This window comes from Camelus ferus, chromosome 5, assembly GCF_009834535.1.
Source record: "Camelus ferus isolate YT-003-E chromosome 5, BCGSAC_Cfer_1.0, whole genome shotgun sequence".
Taxonomy (NCBI): Eukaryota; Metazoa; Chordata; class Mammalia; order Artiodactyla; family Camelidae; genus Camelus; species Camelus ferus.
The window spans coordinates 11,689,510-11,712,952 of record NC_045700.1 but is presented as its reverse complement, the minus strand read 5'-3'; the positions used below and the strand labels follow the sequence as shown (position 1 = coordinate 11,712,952).

Genomic DNA, 23,443 nt, shown 5'->3' with positions numbered 1-23,443 from the left:
ACGAAAACTCACTAAAAAAAAAAGTGTATTCAAGAAGGCAGTGCATGCATGTCGTCAACTGAGAAGCTGGCTGGTCAGCTATACTTCAATTAAAAGAAATGTTTAACAATATGTTAAAATCCTCCAAAACTCTTCTTTGTGTAAGTAGAAACCAACATCTGAAAAAGACGCATGTGAAGCTGGCCAAATCACAGACAGAATTCACTGAGCACCATTAGTTGCTTCTGTGTTAAATGCTGGGGGGAAATACCAAATAAATTTGGTTTCCAGGTCATCAAATTATATAATCTAACTGATGAACCAAGTAGGACACTTGTGAAAAAATGCTTAAAAATGTAAAATTGTTTATAAATAAGTCCTAAATTCTGTGCTAGAAATTCTGTAATTTAGGCCTATAGAAAAGAGGATTTGGGTGATTAAGTGAAGAAGTTGAGGGAGTGAGATTTCCCAGAGAGGCCTGCCTGCCTGGTGGGACGGCAATGCTGAGTCCTGTTGGAGTGGAGGGTTTGGGTTTTCTTTTAGCCCAGGGTGTTTTGATGGAGACACCGTAGCCATCGGAGTAAACACAGCAGACAGGGATGAAGGGCTGAAGTTCAATGAGAATTTTAAACTGGAGGTTTAGAACCTGGGAGTCATTGACAATGAGTTTGAAAGATGAACATTAATGTAGTTTCAATAAAAATAAATTAAATTAAAAAAAAAAGAAACCGGCTGATCTTATTAGCTACAGGGAAAAGCATGTGCTTCTTTGTCCACAAGAAAAAGACGAGGCAAACAGAAACACAAGGAAAAAAGCTGTATGCCTATGACGCTAACTGCAGTGTGCCTGACTCTCCGTGACTTGCAGAGACCACCCCCACGGGCTGGGGGCAAACGCGTCAGAATCATCCTTGACCACTGCCCCGCCTCTTACACTCCAAATCCAATCTGTCATCAAATCCTGTTGGTTCTGCCTTCAAAACAGGTCCAGAAGGCCACCATGGCTAGCCCACTGTCCAGGCCCCCACCATCTCCTGTGTCTCCCTGCTTCCACCCTCACTCCCTTCATTCAGTCATCAGATGTGGGTTCCTTCCAAGACACACAACAGATTTCATCCCTCCTCTGCTCAAAGCCCTCCAAGGATTTCCTGTCTCACAGAGTACACCTGAGGTGCTTACTCTGACCTAGGAGACCCTACCTGCTCTGGCTCCACGGCCTCTCTGCACTTATGTCCTATATCCCCCCACCTCCCCCAGGTAAACTTCTGCTCTGGGCCTTCCCTTGGCATTTCCGTCTTAGCTCCAGCATCTCCTTCTCAATGAGGCCTACGTGAACTTAAAGCCACAACTGCCTCCCACCCCACGTCCCTCCTCATACCCCTCCCCAGCTTTAATTTTTTCTGGGGCACACACTAATACTACATACAACTTACATATTTATTAAATTAGTTCCTGGTCTGTCTCCCCCATACACTACAAGCTCTGTGAGGGCAGGACATTTTTCACTATGTATCCAAAGTGTCCAGATCAATGCCTGACCAATAGCAGGGGTTCGATAAATATCCACTGAGTCAATGATGAGCACACGAAAAGAGATCGCTTTTCACTGTGACAGTCTGAATATTCCCGTTTAAACAGCGTCATTATGGTCCAGAAGAGTGCATCTCCTTTTTTCTGACCCCATTATAATACTTCTTATTGTAAATAGTTTTTAGATTTACTTTTAGAATTTACTTTTAGATTATACTGTTAGAATTTACCTGTAGTTAAAGCATGGATAATTTAACTGCTATTATGGAACAGACTATAAACATTATGCCCTAATCATATAAAAGTGATGCTATGATGGTACCCGGAGGCTGAAAGGGAGAAGAAAAGACAGAGGGACTAAAATGTTTACCCTACATAGTTAGGACCCAGGAGAAGCTAGTTTATGTTAATGGGTCAAGAAATAGAAACATAAGTAGATTAAAATTACGCCAGTGATCACAGAACAACAGATAATTAAAAGACTGGAGCATGGGAGACCAAAGGGATGTAGCGAGTGGTACAGGTGAGCCAGCTTCCTCCTCGTGTTAGATGTAAGTGAAACAGAGCATATACGTAGTCGGAGATGTAGACGTGCCCACTCTGAAGGATCTAAACTACACTGTCAAAGAGGACTCCTTCCAGGGAATAAAACTGGGGTGTAGAATGGGAAGAGGGGAGACATCAGCTGTATGTTTTGCTCCCTTAGGTGGCATCTGAATTTTTTTTAACCTTTGTGTATGTAACACCTAAATAAAAATAAACAATAGGACAAGAACACAAATCCACCTCCGGACTGAGCTGGCCCAGCAGGGAGCAGAGCCCCCCCCCCTGGACTCCATCACGCCGCCTCCCACGGGAGGACTTCTCCCTACGGGTGGCTGGATGGGATGCCGCGGTCCCACACGCAGCTGTTAGGATGCAGGGCACCAATGACAGTACCACCGTGTCAAACTGCACGGCCTCCTTAACGAGGAGCCTAGAGATGCCTTTGCTCTTAGTGTTAAGAATTTTTGATTCTTAGGGACCGATTTTTCTTCTACTGTATGGAAACTGTATATTGGATACTTTAGCACGTTCTCCTCTTTTTGCTGGCTGCCAGGAAGCTTAGAGCCAAATCTGTGTTCCACCCTTAGGAAAACGAGCCTTGTGGCCGGCCCCTTACAGGTGTATTCCTTACCCCAACCCTGCCTTTTGTTTCCATTTTTTTTTTTCCCTTTAGCTTTGCTTTGTCTTTGCTTCACTCTTCCACTATTACTGCTTCCCAGGCATATCTGTAAATCATCTTTAATCCATCTGGAGGAGGAGGAGGCTTCAGAAAAATGACTAAGTCAGTCACAGAAGCACACAGATCTGGGATCACAAACCCTCCTTCTTACAGATAAGGGAACCGAGGCTTGTCCCAGGTCACACAGCTGCCCATTGGTAGGGCTGGGCAGAACTGAGGATCCCCAGTGGCCTCATGAAATCACCAAGGCTCTGGTGAGCAAGGGAAGACCAGCCGGGGTGCCCTCCGGTGACATCTTGTGCAAGGAGTTCAGGCTGCCTCCACTTGATGGGAGACAAAGTGAGGCTCTGCCTTAAGCAGAGGGAAGGATTCCCGTCCCCTCAGCTACTTAACTTCCGTCCAAACTCGCTACCTTTGGAAAGAGACACACCAAGCAGTCACTGGAAACTCTGATCAAGAAAAAGCACTGGAAGTAGCGTATGTAACGTTATAATAACATCAGGTGACTCTTGCATGCTAGCTGTGTGGCCCTGGCTTCTTTCTGTCTCAGCTTCGCAATCTGTTAAACCGCAGTCATATCCCTTGTAATGAAAACTGAAACAAAATACGCACAGTGTCTACCACCACTTCTGGCGCACAGCACGTGCTCAGGAGTTAGCTCTTTCTCCCCCTTGAGGCTCTTCCGGGCAAACGCGGATAACTTACATTTTCTGACCTATCGTAGAGTTCTCCTGAAAAAGCAAGTCAACGTCCACGTCAAAGTTGCAAGTGGTGATGCACCAGGTCATTCCTCCTACCACCTGCAAGACACACACACAAAATACCCGTTCGCTCTTCCTGGTTTGGGAAGAGGGGAAGAAGCGAAAGGCACATAAAATATAAATAGTTCTGACAGATTCAGTGAACATACAAAATCATGTGTCTGCAGAGAGGGACAATATGTGTCCTGGCTCCGTCTACCACAGTTCACCTACACAGCCCTGCTGAACAAAACTTCCTGCAGAGATGGGAACGCTCTGTCTCTGCAGTGCCCCGGCCAGTACCGCGAGTCACACGTGATTGCGGAGCACCTGGAATGTGGCCAGTGGGCTGAGAAGCTGACTTTTATGACGAAATGGACATATGATGCATGGATCCTCCTGATGCCGATGGGGACAGACATTAATTCTCAGCTGAGACAAGTCTGAATCCAGTTACAGGCAAGTGCCAAATTCCAGAGGAATTCTGTGTTTTATGGACCGGATACGTGAGTGGCAAGGGTGACATTTTGTGGCTCGTTACTTAATTCCCATACATCTCATTTTTTTCCCTCTACCTAAAGGAGATGAGAATCCCTGCTCTAGTTTGTCACAGGATCTCCCTGAGATGCCAACGAGGCTAAGGCTAAAAATCCATGTTGAAACAAAACCTTTTCAGGTACAGCTTGATATTAGAAGACAACAGTGAATCTTACCCCTGGCTATACTGCAGACTTAGGTGAGATGCCTCATAAAATACAGATTCCAGTCCCCGGTCCAGACCTAACTAACCAGAATTCCAGTGGGAGAGGCCTAGACGTATGTATTACAAAATCTGGGATGCACAGCCGGGGCTGCGGCCCACTGGAGGACTCAACGCTTTCCTCCACCAGGAAGCTTTCCAGGCCTGCCCTGTCCGATCTGGACAGTTCACTAATGTGCATGGTCGCCGTGGCACTTAGCGAATTGTGCCATTTATTCTACGTGGGCTGGCTTACCTGTCTCTCTTCCCTACTCTTTAGAAGCCAGGCTCTTTGAGTACAAGGCCTTTGTTCTTACCTCTGTGCCCTTGGCACCTACTACTCTGCTTGTGCATAACAGTCGTTCCAGGTTCTGCTGAAATAAAGGACTTCATCCCATGGTGACTTCTCCCTCCTCCAAACTCAGCATTTACCATCCATCCAGAGAGGATCTGGCAGCCATCTGTGAGCACCTTGACTTGGGACAGCTCCCTATTAACTCGGATTATTTTATCTGACATAAGCTGTATCTCCTCTTGAAAGGAGGAACTATTTATTTTGCTTATTTGTATTTCCCAACGCGTCGGGCACAAAGAAGGGACCTCAAGGTGCATCTACTGATACATGATTATTTTAATAGGAAATTTTAAAGCTTCCCTAATGAATCTGAATTAGGGAGAAACGACAACATGGGCATAAAGTAAAAACACAATCTCTTCTTCCTTTCCACGGTAAACCATGCCATCCTGACAAACGACAGTCTTCTGGTTAGAAAGACCTCTTACCTTGTCAAAAGGTGACAAGCCTTTAATTCTTGCCCTGAAATACCCAGCTGCAACCAAAAGCTCCAGAATTTCAGTCAACTTGACATTTTGTTCTTCATCTTCTCTTGTTTCCACCTAAAACAAAAGGTAACAGTTAGGCTGGTAAAAGCTACCCTGAATAAAGGGACACCAGGTGTATTCCCCGATGCCACAACCTCACTGCCAAGGAGCAGGTGACACTGGTTGCATCACTGCGTTCACACAGGGGCCTGGGGACACAGTGCTGTGGGAGTCGCGTGGAACAGGGTCCCTGGGCCTCAACAAGCTATTACTCGTTAGAGGTGGGGGCAGAAGACACTTACAGGTAGTCTGGGCTGTCCATCTGGTGCTGAACGAGGAGGAGTCCCGGGAAAGGAGGATTACAGGACATTACCTCTCTGTTCTCGAACACACGGCTTACATGACAGGCTTCCTGACGCGATTATAAACTTTCAGATGGAACAGCTGGTTTATTTTTTTCTTTTTTTATATTCATCTTAATCCTAGAAGTTACTGACAAGAGGGGCAAGAATAAAGAATTCAAACACGGGTCCCTCTGCACTTTTTGCTCAGAAGCAAACAAGGAAGGCTTTCAACCAAGATATATTACGGGGCAATTACTGCCATGTAACAGAATTGCCTTAAAAATAACAAATTCATTCAATATATTCAAATAGGGATTTGATTTAAACATTTTAATTTATATCCTAACTTCACTCCCTGGTTTTATCGATACTTTCATCTAAATATCCCAGTACTTTTGCCTCCATTTACTTTCCTGAATTGTGCCTTTCTCTCTCCCATTATTACAGAAAATCAAAAACCACCTTTCTGCCTAAAACACCACCAAGGTATCCTGGTTCAAATCCTTGTACCCACCTCTAACTACTCCCTGATCCAACGACACCTGCTGAAGCTTCCTTAACTACAGATCTCACGATTCCCCTCCCTTCCCTTCTCTTTACATGTCATGCCAGGACTACTGCAACTGCCTCTCAGTTTGTCTTGCTCATTCTCTCCTAAATCACAGCCTTCTCATTGTCCCTCTACAGCTCCGCACACAGCCCCCCTCATTAAGGCATCATACAATGTCTACCAGATAAATTCCAAATGTCTTACTTTGGTATTTGGCGCTTTGGCCGAAACCTATCTTTTCAGCTGCATCCTTTACCTGCCCCCAAAATGATCCACACATGGCGGTGGCCAATCTAAACAAACACTGCTCATTCCCACTCTACATGGCTCTCCTGGTGTTCTCTAAGCGCCCAGAAACCATCTTCACGTTCGAGCACCAATTCAAGGTCAACCCTGCAGCTTCACATGGTCACTCCTCAGCATTTCTAGTTTCTTTATCGTCCAGGTCATTCATACAATTAAATCTCACCCTCTTCTGAGTGACATGGTCTGGTGTTAACCTGCATGCCTGTCTTTCCAAATGGACTATTAGCTGGTTCATACAGTCCATACGTTATCCACCCACGTTTACTCCTCTCATCTGAAACAGCATTAGGCTCCAACGACACTCTTATTCAACATGGAATAACATGCTCAATTATTACCTAAAGTGCATGACCTAAGCCAGTCAGGTGTTAACAAAATGTTCTCATAGTCATGACACTGATAATGGAGACTCAAGTTTATTTTAAAGCACAAACTGCCAGGGGATGGAGTATACCTGTCAACACACAGCTGAACGTGGAATTATTAAAGTGACTGTTAACTCTTTTCAATGGGGGTGTGGTGGTGGCAGTGAAGGGGACAGCCTTGTGACACTGCTCATTTCACTTCCCTCTCAAATGACCCTAGTCTGACCTATCAAAGATTCTGAAGGTTAGCATTCACTAGTTCCCAGGAGACATGCAAAAATAAATATTAATTTTCACACCTTCTCTTCCTTGGCAAAAGACCTGCAGTGGTTGAAAAACATCTATAAGTAGTCTCTAGAAAGACGCTCAAAGAAATGAGAAAATAAAGAACAGTTACAGTTCACAAAAATGGAATAGAAAAGGAGAGTGGGACAACATAAGTGTTTCCTTAAAACATCTGGGAGGTAAAACAGGACCCCTTCACTTGTTGTTAAATCATTTATCATGAAAACAGTTCCAAGAAGAGGACAAGACCGCCCAGGAGGACCATCCCTGCCTCACCTTGTACCTACTGGGCACCTATGGACCACCCATGGCAGATGCAGGACCCAGGCTTCCCACCTGCTCACCCCCAGAATGGAGAAGTGTACTTTTGCAATACACTTTGCGAAATAACTTTTTGGCACAAGACACTGAATGGAGAATGTTAACGCGACTCCAACTTCGCTTCACAGATTAAAACTAAAAATGTGGAAGGGTCATTGGCTAATACACAGGGAATGAAAGAATATCCTCTTTTGAAGCTAGAAAATGTCACCAGCCTGCGTAATACAGGCAACTGTTAAAACTAAAATTCTCATACAGATGAATGACTGTGAGCTCTTACATCAGGCACATTAAATTGTCAATTGTCTTGTACTGCAGTTCATGTAGGCTGGAAGGCAGGGCCAGGTCTAGCTACCTTTCTATCCTTCACAAATCTAAAGGGTTTAAAAGTTGAATTTAATGAATTAACCGGACTAGTGACAGCTTAATTACATAGACCATCCATATTCATATGAACTGGTCTTTGAACTAAAAAATAAGTGGATTATATTCACCTTGTCTGCCTCCTAATTGCCAGGAACTTAGAAAAGTGACAAATCAGACCCAGTCTCCTGACAGTGAAGGGTTAAACAAAGGACAAACCAGAGCAAGTTGCTTTTTATTTTAGAAAGTACTGTGGGACAATGAATCGAAGAGATTTAAGGTAGAATCTGGAAGGCCAGACAGTAGTCCACAGCAAAAGGCCAGGCAAAAACCTGATGAGAGAGCTTAGAATAAAGAAGGCAAAAAAGAAATAACACATCAAATCACAGTACAGATCCTAGTCTTCACAGTTCCTGGTCCCATCAAAGCAACCTGAATGTCAGGTTTCACCTAACACAAGGGTTCTGACATTACACTAGCTAGGCTTTCTTAAGATAACAACAAAATGGATTTGCATTCTGGGAGTACACAATGACAGACCTTCTATCCTCCCATCACTATAGCCCCAGCCTTTATGCACATAACAGTGATCCCTCAATGAGTGGGTACTTGCGGGATTTAAGAACTGAGGATTTGGGGAGGGGGGCAAAGAAGCAAGATTGGCCACAGGCAGCTAAGTGTGAAGGAACCATGCACCATGTCCAGGAATCAGTCCCTCTGCCAAATGTGTGCTTCAGAACCTTCGGAGGGGGACAAAGGTGCAGCACGGATTCCTTTTCTTTCAAGAATCCAGTAAGATAAACTAGCTTTGGAGTAAATCAACTGGAAGAGTAGATAGATACAAACCACCTATCTAAGTGATACTTGAAGCCAAAAGGAAATGCACTTTCCCCTTCCAGCCAATTTGCAAATTCAGAAACCACTGATCATCCGGTAGCCTAGGATCGAGTGAGGACTTAATAACAAACACCTCTGAAAGGAAGGCACCGCTACCTTCTGGAGAAACAGTAACATTTCCGCCTGGCCACCCCGCGCCGCCGGAGAGAGCGGCGCGCTGACCCGGCCCGACACGACCCGGGGCGCGCACGGCTCCCAAACTTCCTCCCGCCGGCCCGGCCGGGCGCCGGGGTATACGCAGGGCGGCATTCCCTGCAAGGCGGCGGGTGCCGGCCACCAGGACCCCGTGGGCCCCGAAAGGCCGCGGCAGGCGCCGCAAGGTCACCGCCCTTCGCACAACCCAAGCCCGGACCATCTCACAGCGCGTGTCTCGTGACCACTGGGGGCAGCAGCCTGGGTCCTCGGGGCGAGGCGTGCGGCGCCGGGGACCGGGGAGACTGCCGGGGAGGGCCGGAGAGGGGGGACCCCGGGCCCCGCGGCTGCGACGGGGCAGGTACTGGGCTGGGAAGGCTCCCTCCGTCCCGGGAGACTGGCACTGGCTGAAGTTCGTCCCCGTCCACGCCCACGCGGCGGGGAGGGGGGCTGCTGGGCCCCCAGCGACTGGGCGGTGGACACGCTTGAGAAAAGGAGCGGGGCGCCCTAAACGCAGCCGGATCCCCTTGCGCCCGAGGCCCCGCAGGCTCGGCCCTCCTTCAGGAACCCCGACGTGTCAGGGAGTGGGGGCGGGGGGAGTCCTTACCTCCGGGAGACCCTGGCCCTCCGGCCCCTTGGGCAACCCCATGATCCTGTCCGACTGCCGCGCGGCGGCAGCGAAGCCCCCGGAGCGTCCAGAGGAAGCTGTCCCCGGCCCCGAAGCTGCTACCGGGGTGGAGTGCAAAGCGGGAACTTCCTCGGCCGCGGCCGCCGCCGCCGCCACCACCGCGGCCTCGGAGCACAGCGGCCCGGCGGAGCATGCGCACTGCGGCGGAAGCGCGGCGCGACTACGCCTGCGCGAGGGCAGCCCGGGAGAGGCCCGGACCTCGCCGGCTGAGGAGCTGCAGCGCAGCTTGCCTGCCCGGGCCGACGTTCTCCCGTAGCTTCGCGCCGGGGATCTGCATTTTCCTCCAAGGTGCTTTATAAAAGGGACTGTTCTTGTATTTTGGGGAAATATTGCATCTTGGCTCCCGTCTCCGCTTCTCACGGGAATCGGATGCCCCAAATGGGTCCGGTCCTCTCTGCGAGCCGGACTTCGGAAGTCCCCTTGCTCCAGGGTCAAAGTCAGAGCGCTGATGAGCTTGGCGATTCAGACCCTGGCCCTGTTCTGGCTCAGAATCGCGATGTCCCCTGATTAACGCGCACTTGGGCAGACTTCTAGATGTACGGACCGGGGAACCAAGTCCCCCCAAAAGGATTCTTCACCCTCGCTGCCTCCCTGGTGCCCGAGTGTCACCGTGTCCCCTGGGAACCGTGGTTTGTGATAATGTCCTCCCACCCCCACCCCATCATCCTCAGTGTCTGGGTCTTCCTGAGGGGAAGGCCATCTCTGAGAATGCGACTCCGGTATTTATTTTAGCTACATCATTTACGTGAAGCACCCCTGGTCTGTCCCAGAGGATGGCAGCTGTATAGGAGTTGTGTCCCTGGCCAGAAGCCCCTCGCACCCGCTCCATGGCTTCTCCAGGCTTTTTTTTTTTTTTTTTTAACGATGAAGAAAGAGGTGACTTGAAAACTTTTGCTGTTAAGAAGATCCTCCTCTCTGTGTGTAGGGTGGGAGGGGGGGTGTGTGAGGCTATGAGCTCTTTGAGATCAAGGGGGCTGTGTGTGTGTGTGTGTGTGTGTGTGTGTGTGTGTGTGTGTGTGTGTGTGTGTGCAAGCGTGTGTTCATGTGTTTCTCTCTGCATCTTAATAGGTACTCAGTCAATGTTTATCCTTGAAGAAATTCTTTGTGCCTTTTATACTCTTCCTGGAGTTTATCCGGACAGAACAGAGATTTTTCTGGAATGAGAGTATACAAGTGGTTGAAAGAGTTCTAAGAATGACCATGTCCTTTTAAAATGTAGTTAGTAAATATTGCTAATAAAACTGTGTGCCACGCCCCTAAAACTCCAATAATTTTAGAAATTTGAATATTCAAATTAAGCTGTTAAATGAGACCTCTCTTGCCTACCTCCGGTGGCATGTGCTCTCACCCACTGTGAAACCAATGAAACGCAATTTCTAAGGTGTCCACCCTCATAACTCCCCACACGCATTATTTTTGCAATCTTAAAACTGTCCTTCCCTGAGATGATATGGGATGAAGGGGAATAAAGGGGGGATAATTTGTAAGCACTGTTGGATACCCAGGCAGGTGTTGATGCCTAAGGGACAAACAGCACAATCTTGCCTAGCTGTGACCTAAATAGCTGTATTTAAAGCAGCCTGGGCAGTAAGGCCTGGAGAGTAATAGGACTCAGGTAGGCCACATGGGAATTCCCTGTTGTAAATGTCTTTGCAGTGTTTTAAATAAATATGAGCAGCTATCTTTCCCAGAAAGAGACTGTCCTAGTTTACTGTCTCTGTCAGGTGACAGTAGCAGAGTTGGGTTGGCAGCATGTTTTTTTTCTTTACTCTCTTTTCTTTCTTTTCTTTTCTTTTTTTTTTTTCAAGATCCTAGCAAAACAGCTGTGACAGCAGTCAAGAAAACTTGAATAGCCCACATTTGAGAGAAGGACCCCTGCTCGGCCATGGAGAACACCTCAAACACACAATGTCAGAAAAGGTTTGTAGGACTCCGATAAAAGTCTCTCTCTCCCCTTCCCTGCCTCAGGATACCCATACACACATTTTGTCTCCCTAGTGGGATATTTGGGGATTAGGGATCACTCTGTCCCTCCTGTGCACACAGAGGTGTGTGATGTTTGTCTCAGTGCAAGATTTCAGGAACTCACAAATACTTTCCTTCTCCCAGTAGAAGGCGTCAAAGTGAAGAGCTTCCTGTAAGGGTCACCTTTATCCTGGGTGATGTTTTTATGATGCCTCGATCATCCTGTCCTCATGCTTCTCCTCGCCCTTCCACTCCGGGGCTCTTGCCGTAACCAAGAGGGGAATCCTGAAGTCTTGAAGCAGAAAGGGACCTTAGAAGGAAACTATGGGTGTTTAGGAAAGTAGAGTGACAATTTAGGTCACTTAGCATGTTAGTGGCAATGCTGGGACTAGAGCCCCATATTTCTGATTCACATGTCCTTTTATTCATCCATCAACCAGCCATCCATCCAACAAATATTCCTGAGCTCTTTTATGTCAGTGGCTGTCAAACTTGGCTGCACGTTGGAATCACCAAGGGAGTTTTTAAAAGGTACCAGTGCCTTGGGTTCCACCTCCAGAGATTCTGATGTAATTGAGCTGCGGGGAAAACATGAATATTGAATTTTTCTCTTGGAATATATTGTTTCTATATAAAGTGATACAGGTATATGCGGGGGGAAGGATATAGCTCAAGTGGTAGAGTGCATGCTTAGCATGCACAAGGTCCTAGGTTCAATCCCAGTACCTCCATTGAAAATAATTAAATAAATAAACCTAATTACCTACCCCCTCTAAAAAAAAAGATACAGGTATATATACTTGGGCAACACAGTAATGACTAAAGTGACTCTATTATTGTTATGTTTCTTTATAGATTGCAGTGACACACAAAATTTAAGGCCCATAGACAAACTAAGAGTCTTTAGCTTAAATGAATTCTTCCTGAAAATTCTTAATTGTACGCTGATCTGTTCTCAGGCAGTAAAGTTTTACAAGACACCATCCTACATTCAGCATGTCACATTCCTGTAGTGAAAAATAGAGGCGCAGATGGTACAAGTAAATCTAATCCCCCCTCTGCTTCTGGACACAACTCAACACACACACACACACACACACACGGACACACACACTTGGGTGAGTTCTTCCAGTACATTTTTTCCAAACAGATGATAGTTTTATTAAAGAATTCCAACAGTTTCCATAATTGTCACAACCACATGCTGTTAGCTATGCTAGAAAAGACTTGACAAGGATCCAGCTACACAGCAACAAATAAGGAAGTACTTGAGAACATCTACTCCCTTCTGGATTTCTCGTGTAGAAAATACTGTCTCAGAGTTTCTTGGTAAAATGATGTAATAACTAAGCATTTCTTATTATGGAGGTCGGGTGGACTTTTTAAATTTCCCAGGTGATTCCAACGAGCAGCCAGTTTGAGAACCACTCTGAACCAGAGCCTGGTTCTTAGTGCTGGAGATACCGAAGTTAGCAAATCAGACAAGATAATTACTGACAGAAATTAAACCAGTAAATTAGTAAGATAGTATTGGGTAGAAGTAAGTGCTCTTCAAGAACAAGAAACAGTGCAATGTGATAGGAAATCATGTGTTGGAGTCAGAAGCTCTTTTGGATCTGACATCATGTACATCTTTGAGATGAAGGGGTCAGGATAGGGCTCTCAAGTGCCAGTTGAGGGGAGATCCGTATCTTAAGAAGGTGCTGTGGGAGGATCTCAGGGAAGAGCATTCCAGGCAGGAGGAGCATCTAGGGTGGCCTGGACAACCTCCCTGTGCCCCTCCAGGCTCACTCTTGGCTGTCTCACTTTGCTTGCTGCTGTACAGGGTTGGCTTATAAGGGCTTCATCAGCAGGGCCTGGGGTGTTATGATAGAAAAGAACAACTCTTAACTCCATATAGATCTGTTACTTTGACTTTAACCGTGGGCTGTTTCCCATGCTGAGTCATGCTGGTTCTGCACCTTTTGTAAAAGGATGTCACCTTTAGCCTGAAATATACAGGAGAGCCCTTTCTCAAGGCTCTGACCATTAAGGGTGTAACACTTTCGCATTCATATAAAGATAAAAAGTTGCAGAATAGAAAATAACAGTAGTCTTGTTGGAGGTTTGCAAGCTACATGGACAGCTGCAAGAACAAAGGATTCCAACACCAAGAAGTTTGCAACAACCAACCACACCCTCTTCCCTTTTTTGTATAAAAGGAGACTGAATTCTGACTTAGGGAACATGGTTCTCCAGGGCATTAGTCTGCCATCTTCTCGATCTGCCAGCTTTCCGAATAAAGTCGCTATTCCTTGTCCCAACACTTCATCTCCCAATTTATTGGCCTGTCATGCGGCCAGAAGAATGAATTTGGACTCGGTAACAGTTTGGGATCTGAAAAGTAGACTCAAAAGCAATTTGGCAAACTGTATCAAGAACTTAAAAAGCAGCCTTGAATATACTTTCACTTTTAGGGCTTATGGACAGAGCTCTTCATCCTAACATTATTTACAAGAGAAAAACCTGGAAACCATGTAAATAGCCTACGAAAAGAGAATGGGTAGATACTAACTACTATGTATATATAAAATAGATAAACGACAAGTTTCTTCTGTAGTGCACAGGGAACTATATTCAACATCCCCTATAATGAAAAAGAATATGAAAATGAATGTGTATATATGCATGACTGGGATGAAACTGACACGTTGTAACTGACTATACTTCAATAATGAAAAAAAATGTCAGAACAAAGTAAAAGTGATGGACAATCATTAAAAAAAAGAGAGAGCATGGGTAAATACATCATAAGATGTCCTTTTCGTGCAACATCATGTTGCCAGTAAAAATGTTCACTGCAGGAAAGAGAAGGGTAAGAGATGAGGCTATATAAATATTAGCAAAAATCTGTCCTGTCCAAAAATCATTAAAACATTTAAAAGGTAAACTGGAAAAATATTCATTACCTGTGACAAGAGTTCTTGCAAATGAGGAAGAAAAATTTAATAGAAAAATGAGCGAAAGGCTTGACTAGAGAATTACGTGAAGAATTGTCACTAAATGGATGAAAAGAAATTCTCAGCCTCGTGTTAAAAAGTAAAGATGAGGTACCTTTGCATGGAAGAAATGATCAATGTTTTGAGGACATTAAACTAACACTTAACACTCCTACTCGTTGAGTAAGGTTTTGCAAGGGTTTTGGAGGGCAATTTGGAAAAGTTGATTTTTCACCAAATATCCGTTGAGGGCCTACTGTGTGCCAAACACTGAGAAGGGTTCTCAGTGGGGGTGGGGGGAGTGACTCAGCACCCAAGGGGCATTTGCAGTTTTCACAGTGACCAACCATTTAGCACCCAGCCATTGAGGATGTCAAGTGTTCCATCTTGACTGAGTCACAAGAATTGCTTTGGCCAGAGGAATGTTGGGAGATATGAGATTGTGCCAGTTCTGGATGGAGGTGTTCGGAACCCTCCTGTCCATTCCATCCATCATGAAAACAGCTCCCTCTGCCTGGGCCCTTGAATGAGAAACAGACGTGAACTAGTATGCAGAATGGATATATATTATTTGGGGTATCTTTATGCAGTGGTTTAATATCCAGTGGCGAAAATGAACTAAAGTTATGTGTTTGAATATGGATAATTAGGAAAAACGGAAAGTTGAGTCTTCAAGAAAAATCAAATTCATAATGATTTGCTAAGTTTTCAGACGTTCAAAATAATATTATTCAATGCTTAGGGATATGTAAATGTGTAGTGAAAGTGTGAGAGCATGCATGGGAATTATGCCTATGATTGTGATTCTTCTGGGGAGAGGGAAGGGGATGGAGCAGGAAGGAGGAAGAGGACCACAGAGCATCTGTTCTATGTATAACGCTTTATTTCTTGAGGGAAAGAAGATTTCAGGCAAATATGATATAATGTCAATATTTGATAAAGGTGGTCATAAATACATGGGAATTATATTATTCTTATTTTCTGCATATTTTAATTATTTTATAACAAAATATATTGAAAATGAAATAAAGGAAAACAACTACTAAAGTGAATTAGCAGTGAGAACAAGGGGACAGAGGATGTAGACTCCTCTTGGGAGAAGCTTGCCTATGAACTGAAGGAAAGAAATAAGATGGTTAGGAGTCTGATTGATGGAGAGTTTGTTTCTTGGGCTTTTTTTTAAAGATGGAAGAGACTTGAGTATCTTTGATGAAATTGCAGAGAAGAAGCCAGCTGAGAAAAAAAAAGTTGAATATACAGACTTGAACCTTAGAGCCTTAGCTCTTACAGATCTCCCTTAAAGATTCATGTTTTTCACCCCAGTAGATTGTCAGCTCCTCAAGGATAGACAGGGGCTATGTGTGTTCTGTTTACCTACATACCCAGAACCTGCCTGGAACAAGTACATCATGGATGGATGGATGGATGAGTAGGTGGATGGATGGAAGTATGGGAACATTAGCGTTGTGTGTGCATCAGAATGGCCACTAGGTGGCAGATGTGACAGTCAGTGATTATCCTTTCAGAGAAAAGGGTTCAGATGCCCCCTATAATGGACCACAGTTAGAACGCTTCCCTTAAGTAAGTTAATGTAATATATGTGAAAGACACCCACTATTTACATGGAAATTTGAAACTATCTTCTCATCTATTGATGTCTCACTTCAAATATCAGTAGGTTAACTTAGTCATTCTTGAAAAAGAGCTCTTGTTGTGAAAGAAAATGCAGTTGCATCGACTTGTGGTTAGAAAAGGGACCGAACACATGTTTCCATCTTCTGTCCTAAAATCCAAATAAAATGATAGCAAAGTATCACAAGATTCCACAAGGGCCAAGAGAATGGAAGAAAATGGAAGAGGGAACAAAAATGCTATTATAACCAGTTTGTAAATGAGTTATACTTGGTAAGCTGCAAGCAGAACACCACCTGGCTTTCCTCCCATCCATCTTCCTTAAAGTTGCTCTGTTAGATTTCCTTTCCCCGCTGCCTGGATGACTGGGTGTGCGGATTCTAAGCCTCTTACAGGCACTTTAGGAGGTTATGATAATCTCCGTTTCAGGTATTAAAAAGTCCAGTCTAATCTAATCTTCAGTCTTTCATCCAATTCATAGCTTCCCCCATTCCTAGCTTGGGCCTGACCTGGAATTCTGCAAAATAGAAGTGCGGGTTCATGGACTTTTCCTTCATCTCTCTCTTACCCCAGTTCTCCCTCATCCACTGACTGATGCTTCTGCCCCTCCCAGTGCCACGCCCAAGGGGAGCTGGCGTTAGAAGAGGAAGGTTGCATTTGACTGGGCAGTTGTGCTGTCACTGGGGCTCCTGCCTGACAGGTGCCCCAAGCTGACCCTTTCTGGTGGGGATGCTTTTGTAGGAATTTTCACCTACTGTTTCCTAGGACTTTCAAACTTGCTCTGTTCTCCCCACACTTCTCTGGGCAAAACCCCATGACACTGACTACTCGTGATGGTCCCTTAATTCCCCTTCTGTCTTCCCTGAGGCGAGCTCATTCTTCTGGTGCAGATTTACGAGGTGGGGGTCCTTTCAAGCTCACTCTCACTTTGCTGCTTTTCCACTTAGTTCCTGGAACTCGTGAATCTCCGTCCACTCCAACTATAATGGTTTAGACTGTTCCTACTCTAGTCTCCTCTTTGTTCTACACAGGTATCTCCAGACAGCCTCGGGTGATTAGAAGGCACTAATCTCTCTGCCCCCCACCCATCTGACCCCCGTAGGTCCGGAGGACATGGGTCTGGTTTTCTCCCAAAGCATTCTCTCCCCAGCACGTTGCCTGGGTTGCAGCATAGAGCAGCTCTACAGGTGTCTGCAGCGTGGCAGGAGCTGGCTGGGGCCAAAGACGTTGGTCTCCAGCCATGGCAGATAGTCCCAGGATCTTGAGTGTGTGTTAAGAAGCCTCCCCTTGCTTGGCCTGAGGGGTGGAGAGAAGCATCCATTTTAAATGTTCCCACTCCCACATATAACTCTAAAAAAATCTGGACTTGTGCCTCCAGCCTTTCTTTCTTCTTCTTTTGTTTGTTTTTTAATAAACATGATTTTTATTTTTCAGTGGAGGTACTGGGGATTGAACCCAGGATCTCGTGTGTGCTAAACACGTGCTCTACCACTGTGATATTTCCCTCCCCCACTTCCTTCCTTCCTCTTCCGATTCCTTCTTCCCTTTCTTCCTTCTTCCCCCATCTGTCTCCCTCCCTCCCTCTTTCTTACTTTCTCTTCATATGTGTACTAGAGGGGGGAGGTAGGCTAAGGGCACAGGACCTGTTTTACTGTCTCCTAGTGGGACCTATATGAATGGTCTAGCATCCTTTTTTGGAATATGGGGGTACATTACATTCTGGCTTTTGAGCTTCAGCCAAAACTCCAAATTTATTTTTAAAAACCTCACTTACTAGCCTTGTATGCTATAATTATATAATTATAATTCTAGATAACTACTAATTAGAATTAATAATAATTCGAATAGAAAAAGGAACTCTTGGAATTTTTTTTAAAAAATAGCTAAAATTAAAAATTCAATAGAAGAGTAGGAAGAGAGAGCCAAGGAAATGTCCAGGAGGTCAGGCATCATAATAGAAGATGGTAGGAGAGGGGACTTACAGAGAAATAATAAAGACGTTTCCAGATTGGAAAGACCCTCCAAATGCCATGCATAATGAGTGGAAGAGTGGTCCACACCAAAACACAGTACAATGACATTTCAGAACACTAGTGATAAAGAGAGGATGCCAAGATTTTACAGAGTGAAGGACCAGGTCACAGAGAAGTGAGAATTAAAATGGCATGGTTTTTCAAGGGTCACACCAGAAGCTAGAACACAATGGAGCAACGCACTCAAAATTCTAAAGAAAAATTATTTTTACCCTAGAATTCTGTACTCCAGTGAGATTTTAATCAACCAGAGGAATAGTATAAAAATACACATAAACGTGCAAAATCTACTTGCTAGGTAGGTGCCTGTGACGTCCATTCTCCCTTGCTTCCTTTCTAATAGAACCTGCTGAATGTAAAAATATGCTGAGTTAAGTTCTCCGTTTCCCAGCCTCCCATTGGGATTAGCAGTAGACAGGTGACCCACTTCTGAGAAATAGAAAGTAAGTGGATGTTTTCTAGGAAGATTCCTTCAAAGGGGATAAGACACAGCATACAAATTATTTGTCCTTTTCCGTTCTTGTTTTCCTGCCTGGAAAAGTGATAGGAACCTGAGATTGTACCAGCATTTTTTTCCCGTTTCTTTACAGAGTCTTATTGCCCTGAACACTTTCTAGTTCGGTTAACTAACTTTGAAGACAGTAAGTTCCCCTTTTGATCAAAGCTGCTGACTTAATGTGCTTTATTGGTGTCTGTAGTCCCAAAGCCCAGTGGAGTAGATTTCAATAACAGGCTTTTTTTTTTTTAATGAATAAATGAGTCAAAGAGTGAAGAAATATCACAAAATAATCTGAAAAGAAAAAACATGAATATATGTATATACATAACTGAAGCCCTTTGCTGTACACCTGAAACTAACATTGTAAATCAACTATACACTTCAATAAAATTTTTTTTTAAAAGAGTGAAAAAATATCCTTCTCTATCACCCACCAAGACTTGCCCACTCTCCTTTTAGACTTGAGCATTTAATTCACACTTTATTTTCCTCACCATCTTTGACTCACAACTTCCGTAATTTCAGTGCCTTCAAGATCCTTCCAACCTCTGACCTCACTGTGTCTTGACTTCTACGGGGATGAACGAAATGATTCCCGGGTCTGGTTCCTTCTTGCCTCTTTATTTCCCTCTCTCGTGATTTTTTATTGCCTCCCAGCAGAACGGTTACCGTACCCTACAGCGCTGTTTCATCCGGTGACACTGCCGCCAGCTTTATCATCAGAACAACGCAGCCCTCTGATTTAAAACCTCAATATTGGGGGAAGGGTATAGCTTAAGTGGTAGAGCGCATGCTTAGCGTGCATGAGGTCCGATCCCCGGGACTTCTTCTAAACAGAAATAAGCCTAATTACCTCCCCCTCTGCCAAAATTAAATAATTTAATAATATAATAAATAAAACATTTTAAAAAATTCACTTATTAGAAATATTCTGTAGGCTTTAAGTTTCTCCTTTATAATCTCGTCCCAGAGTGTCCTCCTCTCCTACCTCCACATAGCCACCCTGGATTTCTCGCCTCTTCTCAAACCCACCTGGAATCTTACCAGCTCTTTGCAATTGTATATTCTTTTCTCTCTGCCTGGAGTTGAACTTGCATTCTCTCAAGCCTGCAGCCCTTCATCTCAGCCAATTAAAAATGAACCCATTGTCTTAGATCTGTTCCAATGCTACTTTTCTCTCATGAAGCATTCCCCAATGATTCAATCAGAATTAGTCCCTGGAGCCTCTATGGCTGCAAAACACTTTGCTATAATGTCGATGACAGCATTTATTAGGACAGCTAATACTGTATGTGGCTACCTGCGCATGTCCACTCTTGGAGGATGCTCCAATTCTGTGATGCTCCTAGACTTAGCGTACAGCGCCGGGCATGTAGTGCATACCAAGAAACTGTTAGATGAACCGTGTTGAGATTCAGGGAGCTGCCTCTGATGGTGATTTGAGTGTAGTGACTTGTGGAAATAGACAAGGGCAATGCATATCTACTCCCTTAGGAACACTGCCTCATAATTATTTTAAAAGTTTTCTGTTTTATCAAAGGGCCTTAGAAACTGCTTCTTTTTAAAGCTCCACCAAGTATTATTTTCTTAATTAATTATTGCAGAAGGATAACTATTGCATAAATCAATTCTCAACTTAGTTTGATCATGACCGCTAATGAAATAGATTGGAGATCTGGAGCCCAAAGAGAATGTTTTCAGATGAATAATATATTTTATTTGTCAGCAGTCCTCAGGCTCAATTTATGGTGAAATTAACTGAAAGTGGATTGCATATAATTGTCAGCTCATTGTCAGTCTGCATTTCTAAGGCCCTGAGTAGATAGAATGACGAAAGGTAATTTCGTTTTTCTTCGTAATTGCTTCTGGATAATACCAGAGCCTTTGAAGGAGAGCGTGAGGCTCTGCATTTTGAAGATTGCAAAGAAAATGCAAAGCTTGGGTTGAATACCAAAAGTTCTCAGTATATCAGCTGTAGCAGGATTAACATTTCTAGGGTTTTCTTTTTTCTTTTTTTTGGCAGTCTGTTCCACTAAAATTGTCTATACCAGATAACGTGATTTTGGGCTTGAGAGATGAAAAACACTATTTTGTGTGTCATCAGCGATAAAATGGGGATCTGAGTCCAGTTTGATATACGGTAATTTCTAAGAAGTGTTAAAAAGTGATAAAGTTTCTTTCAAATGATACAAGGGGTTAGTGGACATTTTTTAGGTAATTAAAATTACTAGGGAAGAGAATAATCTACAGCCAACAGAGATGGGTGAGCTTCTAAAGAACAAACGCAGACAATGGGCAGATAATGGTGGAGGAAGAAGGAGAACTTGGTGAAATGCACAAATAATATAGTAACCTCGGCTTCCTGTCATTTATTTACGTTTATTCTAAAAGTGAATTAGGATAAAGGAGGCTATTCCCAGTTGTCATGTCTTACATCACTAACTAGTAAAAAGTACCCAAGAACTGCACAGTCAGACCTCAGATCACTGCTTCCCACGGTGTGTTTCACTGAATAACATCTTGGCTTGCTAATCTTGTTCGCTCCACCAAAGGGCTCCATGATTCAAGTGAGTCTGGAAGTGTTGCATGTTGTTCCCCTGCCCTTAGGAAATCGTAATACAGTTCACACCCTGAGAAGCCCTGCAGTAGAACAGCTGTGTACTTGTGTATTTCACAAGTGTGATGCTGATTAATGCTGACTGATGCTTCACGGGGCGCTGGTGTCCCCGGGGAAGCCTGGCTGAGCAATGGTGCTCTGGGGGGCCATGCTGGCCGGCGATGCAAGGTCTTGGTCTGCACATTGAGGTGTAGTCCTTCCGTAGAGATTGTATCTGGGAGAGGAGTACCTGCACAATCCTGTGTGTCTATCAGAGCCTGACTCAGTGGCGCTGCTGTCTTGGGCAGAATGAGCAGGAGAAGTGGAGAGAAGTTATGGTCTAAATTAAATGAGGGGACACCCCCACCCAGGCGTGCAATAGGACAATAAAGCAGTGCTGCAGGGAGACCTTCAGTTGTCAACTCAGCCTGTAGAAAAAATACCTGAATTGAACATCCATTGTTTGCTAAGTAACCTACGATGTGTCTCTTCCTTAGAAGCCCCTCCTTAGGGCACAGAGCTGAGTGCAGCATCTTAACACGGGCTACATTGCCTCACACCACTCCCTTTCTGTTGCTTCTGGTCTCCCAGCCTTTCTGACACTCTTTCTCACCTTCCAGAGGCCAAGCTCTTCTCCCCTCAGTGCCTCCCTCAGGCTCATCTCTGTGAACCCCTTTTCCACTTCCAATTTCCTTGGAGAAGCCATCCGGGACTCCCCCTCCAACCACGCAGATCAGATCGAGTCTTCTTGGAGAACACTATAGTTTTTCTTGGTAGTACTTACTGCAAATGATTATATGTGGGGACATTGTATTGGGGTGTCACAGACACCCAGCAAAGTGCCCAATCTTGAAGAATTTTTACAGGCATATAAATCCAAGCAACCACCACTCAGATTAAGCAGAAGACATTTCAAACATCCCGAATGACCATGCTCTCCCTCTCCCATAAATGGTTCTCTTTTCTAACTTTTATCACCACCATCCAAGGAACTCCTGGTTTCCAACATCCTCCAAACTGGTAGGTCCCTGGAATCTCTGACAGGGGAAGGATTCAGGGAGTTCAGGAAGACTCCAAGTGCGACAGGGTCAGCGTCTACAACTGACTTTCCTTTTGAACCAAAACTTGCTTTCAAGGAGGAAAGAAGGCAGTCTGAGAAACATGAATGACAAGGAATCCTACCACACACTTCCTCTATTATTTCTCTGTGTTAGCCAACCACTTATGCCATAAATGATGACATAGAAGGGAAAAGAATTACAATTCCTTTTCCTTTCAGTCCTTCCTTACTCATCAGCAAGCCCAAGGTAGAGAGTGCTGGGAGAATGTGCACATATCAAGTGAAATAAAACAGTTGAGTTAGCAGCCATTATGGAAAACAGGATGGAGATTCCTCAAACAACTAAAAATAGACTTACCATATGATCCAGCAATCCCACTCTTGGGCATATACCTGGAGGGAACTCTAATTTGAAAAGATACATGCACCCCAGTGTTCATAGCAGCACTATATACAATAGTCAAGACATGGAAGCCACCTAAATGTCCATGGACAGATGACTGAAGAAAGAAGTTGTGGTATATTTATATAACAGAATACTTCCCAGCCATAAAAAAGAATAAAACAATGCCATTTGCAGCAACATGGATGGACCTGGACATCATCATTCTAAATGCAGTAAGCCAGAAAGAGAAAGAAAAATACCATATGATATCACTCATATGTGGAGCCTAAAAAAAGAAAAGAGAGGACACTAATGAACTCATCTACAAAACAGAAAGACTCACACACACAGTAAACAATCTTATGGTTACTTAGGGAAAGGGGGTGGGAAGGGATAAATTTGGGAGTTTGAGATTTGCAAATATTAACTGTTATACATAAAAATAGATAAAAAAAAAACCAAATTTCTTCTGTATAGTACAGGGAACTATATTCAGTATCTTGAAATAACCCTTAATGAAAAAGAATGTGAAAACAAATATATGTGTATGTATGCATGACTGGGACATTATGCTGTACACCAGAAATTGACACGTTGTAACTGACTATACTTCAAAAACAAAAACAAAAAAACAAAACAAAACAGTTGAGTTAGTTTTGTGCAGCCTTCCCACCATTCTGGTAAGAGCAAGATACATACCACAGGTATAAGCTACCAAATAATGAATTGTGTAATTTTGGTCACTTTGCACATGAGTTAAACGCTCTTAAATTTAAAACTGATATTGCACAATATAAAAATGAATGGCAAAGTTCATACTAATAACTAAAAATGAAATTTTTCTTTGCTTAGAATGACATTAAATAGCAAATAAAAAATCGTATGTTGAGAGAGAGCCAGGAAGGAAAGGAAAAGGCTTCATATTTTAATACTTTTAATGGCACTTTTTTCCTGCTTTTGTAACAAGAAAGATATTCTCAGTTTGCACTGGACCCTGCAAATTATGTAG

At 44.1% G+C, this 23,443-nt stretch overlaps 1 protein-coding gene and 1 long non-coding RNA gene across 4 annotated transcripts in view; one reads left to right on the top strand and one right to left on the bottom strand.

The window, feature by feature from the left end:
- CCDC93 (coiled-coil domain containing 93) overlaps window positions 1-9,420 on the bottom strand; it is an 82,441-nt gene extending 73,021 nt beyond the window's left edge. For all 3 annotated transcript variants that reach the window (XM_032479318.1, XM_032479319.1, XM_032479320.1), the window contains exons 1-3: window positions 9,206-9,420; window positions 4,997-5,110; window positions 3,440-3,534 (exon numbers count right to left, since the gene is read on the bottom strand). In XM_032479318.1, the coding sequence (XP_032335209.1) occupies window positions 3,440-3,534; window positions 4,997-5,110; window positions 9,206-9,247 (251 nt within the window). In that variant the 5' untranslated portion in view covers window positions 9,248-9,420. The remainder of the gene's footprint in view (window positions 1-3,439; window positions 3,535-4,996; window positions 5,111-9,205) is intronic.
- Window positions 9,421-9,433: 13 nt separating this feature from the next.
- The window catches only part of LOC116663574, a 62,588-nt gene continuing 48,578 nt past the window's right edge, over window positions 9,434-23,443 (top strand). The window contains exons 1-2 of the long non-coding RNA XR_004319764.1: window positions 9,434-9,574; window positions 11,095-11,206. This is a non-coding gene — a long non-coding RNA (uncharacterized LOC116663574). The remainder of the gene's footprint in view (window positions 9,575-11,094; window positions 11,207-23,443) is intronic.